This window comes from Muscardinus avellanarius (assembly GCF_963383645.1).
Source record: "Muscardinus avellanarius genome assembly, chromosome: 2".
Classification (NCBI taxonomy): Eukaryota; Metazoa; Chordata; class Mammalia; order Rodentia; family Gliridae; genus Muscardinus; species Muscardinus avellanarius.
In genome coordinates this window covers 75,832,866-75,845,787 of record NC_137787.1, presented here as the reverse complement: position 1 = coordinate 75,845,787, position 12,922 = coordinate 75,832,866, and the positions used below count along the sequence as shown (strand labels likewise).

At 40.7% G+C, this 12,922-nt stretch overlaps 1 protein-coding gene across 1 annotated transcript in view; it reads right to left on the bottom strand.

Moving 5' to 3' along the window:
- CD302 (CD302 molecule) overlaps positions 1–12,922 on the bottom strand; it is a gene marked incomplete at both ends in the record, with an annotated part of 28,456 nt that overhangs the window by 11,597 nt on the left and 3,937 nt on the right. The window contains one exon of the mRNA XM_080688961.1: positions 4,894–5,004. Within this exon, the coding sequence (XP_080545087.1) occupies positions 4,894–5,004 (111 nt within the window). The remainder of the gene's footprint in view (positions 1–4,893; positions 5,005–12,922) is intronic.

The following is a 12,922-nucleotide window of genomic DNA, read 5'->3' as shown; positions in this document are numbered from 1 at the left end:
TCTCTTTGTACTGAGGATTGAACCCAGGGGCTTTTTTTTTTTTCCCTCTGAGCTACACCCCTCAGCCCTATTTTATTTCTTATTTTGAAACAGGGTCACACTAAGTTGCAGAGGGTCTAAATTGCTAAGCTGGCCACAAAACTGATATCCTGCTGTCTCAGCCTCCCAAATACTGGGATTACAGGCATGCACCACCATGCCTGGCTGACCCTGTAATCTTAACGATGTATGCTAAGGTATAGTTGTTGGCTCTTCACTCAAACAAATGGGCAAGATTATTATTAGTCACATGTGCACCAAAACACAAATTTGTTTTCACAAATCACAAATAGGCATGATCATATATTGTTTATGACATTATAAGATTAGAAACAATCATCATTGAAAGTCTAGAAGAATAGTTAGCAAAATGTTAAAAGAACCACCTCAGGGTAGTGTAATTTAGGGTGATTTAAAAGTTTTCTTTTAAAATATATGTCTTCTGAATTTTCTATAGTTATCACGTAATTATTATGTAATTATGAAAGAACTGCTAAAAGACAAACTAAGAATGACCTTTAAAATACTCAACACTTTAATCCAAAGTCAAAATCCAGCAAGTTTCCAAGTCAGTTCACCATTTTAATAAACTTAATGGCTTTTTTTTTTATCAGCTCCAGCTACTATCACTTTCTGTCTGTTAAATGTCATATAGACTTTTAATCTGTTTTACTAACACATTTACTGGTGAAATGGGACCAAAATGCCACTAAGAAAAATGCTCAAATATTTAAGTAGGTTATAGTTTAGGCCTAGATGATGAGGTTTTTATCCTTCTCTCTGACCTTACGGTAATCAATGGAACTTTAATGATTTTTAACATTGTAATCTAGTTAAATATTGTCTAGACTTAAATTATTATGTCAGGAAAATACGACACAGTTTCATTTTCTAAAAAGACAGCATAAATCCTTAGAGAATGCATGTGCTTTTTATCATAAGCCATTGCCAATGACACTACCTACTGAAATGGAATTTGGGTCTTGGATTTTTTTTTTTTTTTTGGTGGTACTGGGGTTCCTGGAAGCCCTTCTACCTCCGGGCTACACTCCCAGACCTATTTTTATATTTTTATTTGGAAACAGGGTCTCCTAAGCCAGCGCACGCGGCTGGCTTCGAACCTGCGCGATCCTCCTGTCTCTGTCTCCCAAGCGCGGGGATTACAAGCGTGCACCACCACGCCCGGCGGATTTTTTTTTTTTTTATGGCTAATGGGGTAGCTCATATATGACACAAAGAAAAAATAAATGAAAATATTGTTTGTTATAATACATTAAGATATTTTAGTTTCTCACAATTATTGATAAATAATTAGCAAAATGTAGTATATTAGCAGAGTAAGTGAATTAGAACAGAGCTCTGGGAATATTTTAAATGGAACTCTCTGCAACCCAAAAAGTCACACGTGACTTGTTTTTTATACTCCCAATAATTGTGTGTGTGTGTGTGTGTGTGTGTGTGTGTGTGTGTGTGTGTGTGTGTTTTGTGGTACCGGAGTTGGAACCCAGGGTCATTCTATCTCCAAGCTACATCCCCAGCCCTATTTTTTTTTTTCAGTTACTGGGGATGGAAGCCAGTACTTGTACTTCTGAGCTGCACCCCAACACTATTTTTTAAGTCTTTTTATTTGTTTTGAAACAGGGTCTAACTGAGTTGCAAAGGGCCTCACTAAGTAGCTGAGGCTATTGGTAAACCATGATCCTCCTGTCTCAGCCTCCAAAATACTGGGATTTCAAGTGTGCGCCACCACACCCAGCAGTCTTTTTGTGTACCCCTCGCCCCAGGGATTGAACCCAGGGACATTCTACCTCTGAGCTATACTCCCAGCCCTTTTTTATTCTTATTTTGAAACAGGCTATCCCTAAGTTTCTGAGGTTGGCCTGAAACATGGAATTCTCCCGTCTCAGCCTCCCAAGTATTGGGATTACAGGGTATAGTGACACATGCTTATAGTCCCAGCTACTTGGGAAGATGAGATGGGAGAAGCACTTGGGCTCAGGGGCTTAAGAGGAGCGTGAGAAACATAATGAGACTTCAGCTAAAAAAAAAAAAAAAGAAGCATTTTTAAAATTTAAAATGTTGTGAAATTATGTTTCTCAGAGAACATCAACTGTATGCTGTAGCAACCTGCCCTTTAAACTACTTTTCTTTGTGATAGTCTCACTCATGGGCCTGTATAGCCTGACCTGTCCACCCTGCATGCCTGAGGCAGCACTTTTGGGGCAGAATAACAAGATGATGCAGAATTCTAAGCCTAAAACCCAACAGATCTAGGTGTGTGTTTTTTTTTTATTTTTTATTGTATACAATGGTAATTTATCTCATATTTGAAATTATGAAATTGAAATTCAAGGAAGAGAATTTGCCCAGGTATTATATGCCATGTCACCGTGCTGTTAGGAATTTTTTGTTAATAATGAGTCAGTCGATGCTCTCTTTAGATTGCCGTTTAAGCCAGGTGTGGTAGTGGAGGCATGTAATCCTAGTACTTGGGAGGTTGAGACAGGAGGATCTCCAGAGTTGAGGACAGCCTCAGTAAATAGTGAGACTCCCAGCAACCTAACGAGACCCTGTTTCAAAAAACAAAAAATGAAAAAGGCTGGGGGTGTAGTTCGGAGGAGGTAGAATGCCCCTTAGTACCACACTAAAAAGAGACAAAAATAAGTTGTACATTAAACAGATAAATTGATGCTATTTATGCCTGGAAGATGGCTCTTGCCATAGGTCACCATCCCCATTCAGTTACTGTTCTATTGCTCTTAGATTTTCAGCAAGAGATGAGGTATTTGCATTTGTTCCCTCCTACTTTGATTTTTTTCTTAAATCTACTTCAGACAGGATTTTTCTTCAAATACTCCACAGAGATTTCTACACTCTAAATCATGAATGACATCCACATTACCTTATCCAATGATCAGTTCTATAAGGAATAAAATAATCTTTTCTATCAAAGTAGCAAAATTATATAGAAGTGTACTCCTTTCCATTTTGTAACTGTAGCTCAGGCATCATTTCCCAACTGGACATGTGTCCGTCTGCTTCTCTCCCTCAGTCTTCCCGAATGTCAGCCATCTTAGTTCATTTAAACTTTAGTTGACCAAGAATCTTCCAGAATGTTAAACTTTGTGTCAGACTTGCTGCCTCTCATAGAAATACGACAATCACTGCAGAGTTGTACTTTCTTTGCCGAACTTTGTTTCAGATTCCTTTCTGTCTTAGAAAGTAGTCAGTCATGCAGGGTTGTGAGCCCATGCCCTCACCAATCAAGGCAAGGGGCAGAATCACATTAGGGATAAAAACTGAACAGACTGCCTACTCCATGCACTTGCTTGCCAGACTTTTTGTGGGTTGCACACTCTTTTGCACAGAAGTAAGTAGCTTGGCCAACTTACTTTGAATTTTATGAGTCTTTATGTGGCTTCCTTAGAATCTATTTCTAATAGTTCCTGGTTCTTATCCTGCTTAACTGTCTGTAGCATTTGAGACCAATTATCCCCTCTCTCCTCTCTCCTCTCTCCTCTCTCCTCTCTCCTCTCTCCTCTCTCCTCTCTCCCCTCTCCCCTCTCCCCTCTCCCCTCTCCCCTCTCCCCTCTCCCCTCTCTCTCTCTCTCTCTCTCTCTCTCTCTCTCTCTCTCTCTCTCTCTCTCTCTCTCTCTCTCTCTCTCTCCCCCCACCTCTCTCCTCCCCCACCCCCACCCCTAACCCAGGATCTCTCTTGCTACAGTCTTAGATATGGCTGCCAACAGCCAGTTCACTCACAGGCTGCAATCTAATTGTCCTTCCTTTGAATTTAGGCTGGCCTTTGTTTTGTCCAGTTAAGTACAGCTCATGTTACATTCTGGAACATCTGAGACCCAGACCATAGAGGACTAGTAGATTCTTCTGGAAGCCAAGAGAAGAAAGTGATTTTTTTTTTTTTTTTTTTTTTTTTTTTGTGTGTGTGTGTGTGTGTGTGTGTGGTGGTACTGGGGTTCCTGGAAGCCCTTCTACCTCCGGGCTACACTCCCAGACCTGTTTTTTATATATATATTTATTTTAGAAACAGGGTCTCTTCAGCCAGCGCAGCTGGCTTCGAACCAGCGCTATCCTCCTGTCTCCGCCTCCCAAGTGTGGGGATTACAAGCATGCGCCACCATGCCCAGTGAAGAAAGTGATTTAAAGAAGAGAGAATACTAGCTGGGCATGGTGGCGCACGCTTGTAATCCCAGCATTTGGAAGGCTGAGACAGGAGAATCTGGTTTGATGACAGCCTCAGCTACTTAGTATGAGAGAGACAGACAGACAGACAGACAGAGATCTCCAAGCCAGATCTAGGTTTGAAATATTGACTCTGTTATTGCCTGTGTGGCATTCAACAGATAATTTCTTCTCTTGATAAAAGGAAGATAAGTAAACTGCTTACTAGATTTGTTACAATACTAAAAGCCAGTTAAATATGAAGTGTTTAAGCAGAGTACCCAGCACAGGGTATGTGCATTAAATAGACACAGGTGTTTCTAAGGTTCAGTCACTAAAGGATTAATGTATATCAAGCCAGGTATGGTGGAACATGCCTAGAACCCTAGGACTTGGGTGGCTGAGATAGGAGAATTGCAGGTTCAAGGACAGCCTCAGCAACATAGGAGAATCCCAGCAACCTAGCAAGACCCTGTTTCAAATAAAGACTCAGAGGTAGATGCCCTGGGGTCAATCCCCAGTACCAAACACATACACATACACACACTTGCACATTAATCCTAATAACTTGTTGAGAAGTGAAGTAAAACAACACAGTTTTAAGGATAATGGCGAGGGAGGGGGAAGGAAGAGGAGGACAAGGAGAAGGGAAAAGGGGAAGGAGAAGAAGCCCCTTACCCTGACCAGTACACTGATTTCTGACATCTTCTATGCTTTGTACTTGGATTGCTTCTTCAAGAAAAATGTAACAGCTGTCTTGGAACTGAACCCAGGTTGATGAAGGACAGTCTGTGTGGAACAAACAAACAAACAAACACTGTTAAGTAATTCAAGAGTAAGATAAATAACATAAATTCCTGAAGAAAATGATAAAGATAGTAAATTTTCAAACACAAAGGCAATTTCCCTTGATAAATCTTTGTTAAAATAAGAAATTAACCTGTGTAATAGGAATTTGCTTCCATTATGCATGTGAAGAAAATGTGACAGTCATTTTCTTCTGACTACAAAGTTACAAGTCTTTAGATTGTTTAAGGATTAAGACACACACAGGGTGGCCTGGCCTGCCCCCGGGAAGGCCCGGTGCCGGGCAGGAGGCTGAGCCACGGGTACCGAGGAACTCAGCGCTGCTGTGCTGCGCTGGCTGTGATGCGCTTAGAACAGCAGATCCTGCTCTGCACGGTGAGGCTGTGGGACTCTGCTCTTGGAAGGAAGATGGAACCCAGGGGCATTTGACCTCTGAGCTACAACCCCTGCCCTATTTTTTACTCTTTATTTTGAAACAGGGTCTCACTGAGTTGCAGAGAGCCTCACTGAGTAGCTGAGGCTGTCCGCGAACCGCGATCCTCCAGTCTCAGCCTCCCAAATGCTGGGATTACAAATGTTCACCACCATGTTCAGCTTTCATTAATATCTTTACATAATTGATAGTGAATTTGAGTGTCTTCATACCATCTATTTATTTTTTTATTGTCCTACTTGGTTTACATTTCTTTTTTCTTTTCTGTCTTCTATTCAGATTATAAAACTTTTGTGGGCGTGCATGCATGTGTGCCTGTGTGTGTGTCTGTTATTAGAGATTGAACCCAAGGGCATTCTACCTCTGAACTATACACCCAACCCATTTGTATTTTTAAAAATTTTTATTGGTGCATTGTATTTATACATCATAATGGGGTAAAAGACTTGTGTAGGCATAAATGCACACATCACCCAGCCAGCCCCCACCCAGTCCCCACCTCACTCCCTCCCCATCCCTCCCTTCCATGCTTGGCTTAGTGGTTGACTTCGATATGAATAAGTACATCATGCGCTTTAAAGAGTTTCCTTTTTCCCCCTCCCATCCCCACAGTTAGGTTGTCTTATTTGCTCCTCTATAGGATTTCCTTTCTCACCTGGAGTTCCTCCTATGACCCATATCACCTTAGCTTTCACGTATTAGGGAAAGCATCCAATTTCTAACCTTTTGTGACTGACTAATCTCGTTAGCATAGTGTCCTCCAGTTCCATCCATTTCCCTGTAAATGTTGCAATTGTGTTTTTTTTTTTTTATGGCTGAGTCCCTTTTGTATTTTTGCTAGATTTCTGAGAGTCTTGCTATGTTACTGAGGCTGTTCTCCTCCTATCTCAGCCTCCCAAATACTGGGATTCTAGGTGTATACCACCACACCTGGCTATAAAATATTTTGTATTCTTTTTTCCTTTTAAATTATTAATTACATCTTTTTAATTTTCTTTTCTGTATTGGGTACCCTAAAAATTCTAATATATAACCTTGATTGACTGGTACTTTAACTGAATTAGTACTTTTACCACTTGCTAGGCAATGTTAGAATCACATGATATTTTAACTTCATAGACCTCCCTTTCTTTGTGTTATTGTTTCCTTTCTTTGTGTTATTGTTTTTTTATTATTTTGCATGCTCAATGTTCCTTTAGATTTAAGTGCAAGGTTGTGCTCTATGTTCATTCCTTCTTGCATTTCTTTGTTCCCAAGTGGGATAATTTCCTGGTATTTTTTTTTTTTAAGTTTAAGTCTTTGGGGACGTTCCTCATCTCTTGAGATTCTATAAATGTCTTTAAGCTACCTTCATGTTTAAAGGTTATTTTTCAAATATAGAATTTTAGAATGGCAGCTGATCTTTCATATAAGATGTACGTTTGTTGCTCTGGCTTCTGTCATTTTTATTAAGAAGCCAACTGTCAATCTCAGTGCTGCTCTTTGGACAGTGATGTGCTTTTGCCTCCTCCAGCTGCTCTGCTCTCAAGATTTTCTTTGACTTTCAGCAGTTTTACACTCATATGCCTACTTGTTCTTTTCATCCTGCTATGAATTCAATGCACCTTTTTTTTTGGGGGGGGGGATAATGGGGATTGAACCCATAGGCATTCTATCTCCAAGCTATACCCCAGCCTTTAATATTTTTTAATTTTTGGAACAAGGTCTTACTATGTTGCTAAGGCTGGCCTCAAACCTGCAATCCTCCTGTCTCATCCTCCCAATTACTAGTGTTTCAGGTGTGCATCACCACACCTGGCAAATTCAGTGTACTTGTTGAATCTGTGGCTTAGTTTCTTTCTTTTTTTTTCTTTTTGGTGGTACTGGGGTTCCTGGAAGCCCTTCTACCTCCAGGCTACACTCCCAGGCCTATTTTATATTTTTTGAAACAGGGTCTCTTACGCCAGCGCGGCTGGCTTCGAACCTGCGCGATCCTCCTGTCTCCGCCTCCCAAGCGCCACCACGTGCGCCACCACGCCTGGCTCTGTGGCTTACTTTCACTGGTCATTTTTTAAATGTCCTGACTCTTATATTCCTTTAAATAAAGCTTTTGCTCTATTCTTTCTTTCTGAGACTCAAATTACTTTTTTTTTTTTTGCGGTACTGGGAATGGAGCCCAGGGACATTCTATCTCCAAGCTACACCCCCCGCCCCATTTTTTATTTATTTTGAAACAGGGTCTCACTGAATTGCAAAGGGCCTCACTAAGTAGCTGAGGCTGGCTGTGAACCTAGATTCTCCTGTCTCAGCCTCCCAAATGCTGGAATTACAAGTGTGCGCCACCACGCCCGGCTTCAAATTACATGTATGTTAGACTTTTCATCATGTCTCATATGTCCCTTTTGGACACTTTCCTCTATTTCTAATGGGTTTGGCTCTCCATACTGTAATCTTGTTCTTTCTGGTTTACTAATATACTCTTCATTTATAACTTAACTGAGGGTAAGGGTGACTTTGGTTGTTGATGCTGTTAAACCCTCTGCTGAGTTCACATGTCAGTGATTTTGCAGTTGTGCAATCTCAAATTGTTTTTAGTTTCATAGGTTCTGGGTCTCTGGTGAAATCTATATTTTTAACCTATCACAGAAGCTGAAGTATGTGTGCGTTTCAATGGTAGCTCATGTGTCAGTGCTCCACGAAGCACCAGCCTCCTGTCACCGCCAATTGCTCTGAACTTCTAGTGAACTTTTTATTGCACTATGTATAAGAAGCCTTTTTTTGATTACAAGGACTGAAGACGTGTTCAGGTTACCGCAGATAATAGAGATTTATTGTAATGGGCAATAAGAAAGCTCAGGATATTATCTCAGCAGTCAAACAGATTTTGTAAAATTCTTTTTTTGCAGGTCTGGGAATGGAACCCAGGGGCATTCAATCTCCGAGCTGCACCCCCTGCCCTATTTTTTATTATTTATTTTGAAACAGAGTTTCACTAAGTTACAGAGGGCCTCACTAAATAGCTGAGGCTGTCCACAAACTGCGATCCTCCTGTCTCAGCCTCCCAATCCCAAATGCTGGGATTACAAGAGTGCACCACCATGCCCAGCTTGTAAAATTCTTACACCAGGCCCCCTTTTGGTCTGCTGCATAGCTTAAGAGAATTCAGCTTTTTTTTTGTTGTTGTTGTTGTTACTTGGGATGGAACCCACGTGCATTCTACCTCTGAGCTACATGCAGCCCAATTTTTTTATTCTTTATTTTGAAACAGGTTCTCACTGAGTTGCAAAGGACCTCACTAAGTAGTTGAGGCTGTCCGCAAACCACGATTCTCCTGTCTTAGCCTCCCAAATGCTGAGATTGAAAGCATGTGCCATCACGCCTGGCTTCAGCTTTCTATTTAAGAAATGGAGTCTGGTGTAGTGGTGCATGCCTATAATCTCAGTACTTGGGAGGCTGAGCCAGGAGGATTGCAGTTTCTAAGCCAGCCTCAGCAAGTTAGCAAGGCCTTCAGCAGCTTAATAAAACCCTGTTTCAAACTAAAAAATAAAAAGGGCTGGGGATGTAGCTCAGGGTAGAATATTCCTGGATTCAATATTTAGTATCATAAAAAATAAGAAATTAAAAAAGTTTAAATTTTAAAAAGGGCTAGGGATGTCGCTTGGAGGTAGAATGCCCCTGGGTTCAATCCCCAGTACTAAAAAGAAAAAAAAAGAAATTAGCTTTATTTTGATTAGTTGTGGTTAGGGTAGTGAGCATAATATGGCACAAAGCATAGAGTCCCATGCATAAGAACCATAGTTAGCCATTCTTCTTGGAAAAGGGACTGTGCTATGTTTTGAAGACCGAGCTGCATCAAATGGCACTCATCACATCCTACCCGATGTAGTTGTTACTGATATTCATTACATTTTCCCAACTGGATTGCTAACTGCATGACAGCAGAGAAGTTGTCTTAAATTTAAATGTACCCTTAATAATAACTATCCTACCATCTTGGGTTTTTGTTGTTTCGTTTGGTTTCTGCAGTACATAGAGTCCCTGTGGCACAGCAGGTGGCTTCCTAGACACAGTGATTCAAGGGCAAGAGAGACCTGCATGCCTTCCTTATGTGATCCAGCCTTGGCTGTCACACTGCATTGTTTCTACAAGATCCTACTGGTCACTGTATTAGGGTAGTCCAAAAAAAAAAAAAAAGCAGAAACAATAGGAGACAGGCATCTCATACAGGACTCATATGGCTATGGAGGGCAAGAAATCCTGGATCTGCAGGCTGGAGAACCAGGAAGCAGGTGGCCAGAGAATGGCAGAAGAAGGGAGGAAGATGGTGTAAATCCTGGTCTAAGTCTGAGATGGTGAACGCTTATGTGAAGTTCAAGGGCAGGAGACTATGAATGTCTCACCTCAAGCATACAGGGAATTTGACATTCCTCAGCCATTTTTTTTCAATCTGGACCCTCAACAAATAGGATGATGCCTGCCCACATTTATAAGGGTTTATTATTATTATTAATTATTATTATTTTATTCAAGTTTACTGATTCCAATGCTAATCTCCTCCACAGGCACCCTCATGGACACATCTAGATAGAATGGGTTTTTATGTTTCTTTTTCTTTCTTTCTTTCTTTCTTTTTTTCTTTACTTTTCTTTTTTAACCAGTGACCTAGGTATTCTGTAGCCTAGTCAGATTGGCACATAAAATTAGCCCTCACTGCTACATACGTGAGCTCCATTCATTGTGGGTATGGGTTACACAAGTATATGAATACCAAGAGCTAAGAGTATTCAGAGCCATCCTAGAGGCTGGATCCCAAAGATATTAATAAGTACTAACGAGAAAGAAAATAAAAGAAACTCAAAACAGAGAAGCAGGATCCTGATTGTTGGGTTTGGAGTGTGGGTTGCAGTTTTACAACAGAGTCTAGGAAATATTCCATTATAATAATAAAAAGAAGACCTGAAGGAGCTGAAGAAAAAAGACATGAGGATATTTAGGTTAGACAGAGGGCAAAGCAGACCCACAGCCCCTCAAGATGGAAGTGTGAGGACGATAATGACAACTGGTCACCCAGAGATTTTTTGTTGAATAATTAACTCATGCATGACAAGACCCCCCAAAAAGGTCTATAAGCAGAAAAATAGAAAGCAGACTGTTGTCTCGCTTACCCAGATCTTTCAGCCGTGCTCTCCTTAGGCTCATTTCAGCATTAGCTGTAACTCTGGCTACTTCACTATTGAACCCCTCTTTGCATGCTTTATAGGTCAGAATATGTGCTTCAGAAACAAGCACTACTCAAGATAAATTCTTACTGAAAGATGAAGAGTGTTACGAAGAGGCTGGATAACTACTGTGAGGACAGTTGCTGAGCCCCATGTCCCTTGTGGGCAGAAAGCTAACCAAAGTCATCTTCAGTGCTAAGTACCTTTGCTGGAGTAATCCCAGTACTTGGAGGCTGAGAGAGGAGGATCACAGGTTTGAGACCAACCTCAGCAACTTAGTGAGACTCTGTTTAAAAATACAAAATAGGGCTATGATGTGGCTCCGAGGCCAAATGCCCCTGGGTTCAATTCTCAGTGACACATTTAAAAAGCAAAAGCAAAAGCAAAAACTCTGCCTGCGAAGTGACTTTCTGTTACTCTTCTTTCTTTATGAAAGTCCTGAAAGATAGGTTGTTATTAATAATGAACCTAAATGACTCTCTACTACCATAATGTGTATAGAAACTTAGGAGCCAGATGAAAAACTTAAAAGCTGTACTTAACTCCAAGAGTTTTCATATAAATCCTCTCCTAAAATTACCATCAGCTCAAAGAACAGAATGTCATATCCATGGGAAATTTTGCATAACCAGTCAAACCTAATAAAATTCTCTGTTCCCTTATAAGATTTTTTTAAAACACCAGGTGCAGTGTAAGTGACCCTTGCGATCTACTTGTTCTAAATGTTAACAAAGAAAAGGCAAAGAGTTTCTTTTTCTTTGTCAAGACCTTTGCTCTTTTCCTATTAAGAGGTAAAGTGCAGCCACTTACCTTCCACAAGGGCAGTTCTGGCCAGACACAGGAAGCAGAAGGGCTGTTTATTTCATGTATTATCAATGGAGGAGGAAATGGCTGTTCCAAGTCCCTGACTAATCCAGACGTTCTGTGGCTGTGCTCCCCGAATCTCCAGAAAATGGCGCTACTCTGAACCCCACCCATCCCTGATCCACATCGTTCTTCTCAACCTAGCTTCCCAGATCCCACTCCATCTTCTCTCTCACTTTTCTTCTCAGAAGAGCTGTGATAACCAGGTGGGGTGACACATGCCTTTAATCCAAGAACATGGAAGGCTGAGAAAGGAGGATCCCATGTTCAAGGACAGCCTCAGCAATTTATGAAGACTTTCTGCAACCTAATGCAACTCTGTTTAAAAACAACAACAACAACAACAACAACAACAACAACAACAACAATAAAGGGGTGGGGGTGTATATCAGAGGTAGAATGCAATCTCCAGCACCCCTCCAACACACACATGGGTAAACATAAAGCTCTGTCATGATATTTATTCATAAAATTGGTGTCCCAGTGTTCATCTGTACCTTTCTCACTGGCTGGTCCCAAACTTGTACAGATCCAGTTGCAAGGTTTGCCCTCAAAATATAAAATAACCCACAAAAGCAATGAATTACTTGACATGTGCAATTAAAAATTGTGAATAACACTGTTGGTGGTACTGGGGTTCCTGGAAACCCTTCTACCTCCGGGCTACACTCCCAGACCCATTTTATACTTTTTTATTTGGAAACAGGGTCTCTTAAACCAGCGAGGCTGGCTTTGAACCTGCGCAATCCTCCTGTCTCCACCTCTCAAGCGTGGGGATTACAAGCGTGCGCCACCACGCCCTGCAAACAACATTGATTTTTAACACAAAAGCAGTTTCAAAAGCTCCTCAACAATAAAAGAAGTCCTAAAAAACATCAAATTAAAATTTTACTTTTTCATTGGAAGAAAAGCCAACATTAACCTTTTAAAACTTATAAAACTTTTCTAGTAATTGACCAGATATCATTTTCTTTGACAAAACTGTGGTCAGAAAAAGTGTCATCAAAACACTAAAAGAATTTAATGTTTTGAATTAAGTTCTGAGACTAGTTTATGGCAGAAGTAGCATAATTTCAAATAAATTGCAACCCAATTATCCCCGTCTACTGTGTGTGTGTGTGTGTGTGTGTGTGTGTGTGTGTGTGTGTGTGTGTGTGTGTTACTGGAATTGAACATAGGAACGTTTTACCTTTCAGCTACACCTCTAGCCCTATTTCATTTTTTATTTTGAAACAGGGTCTTGTTAAGTTGTTGAGGCTGATCTCAAGCCTGCAATCCTCCTGTCTCAGCCTCTAATACTGAGATTATAGGCATGCATCATGGCACCTGACCTCCACCTGCTTCTTAAACTGCCCCAATTTTTCATCCTTTTATTATAAAGTAGAATAAAGTAGAAACACAAAAC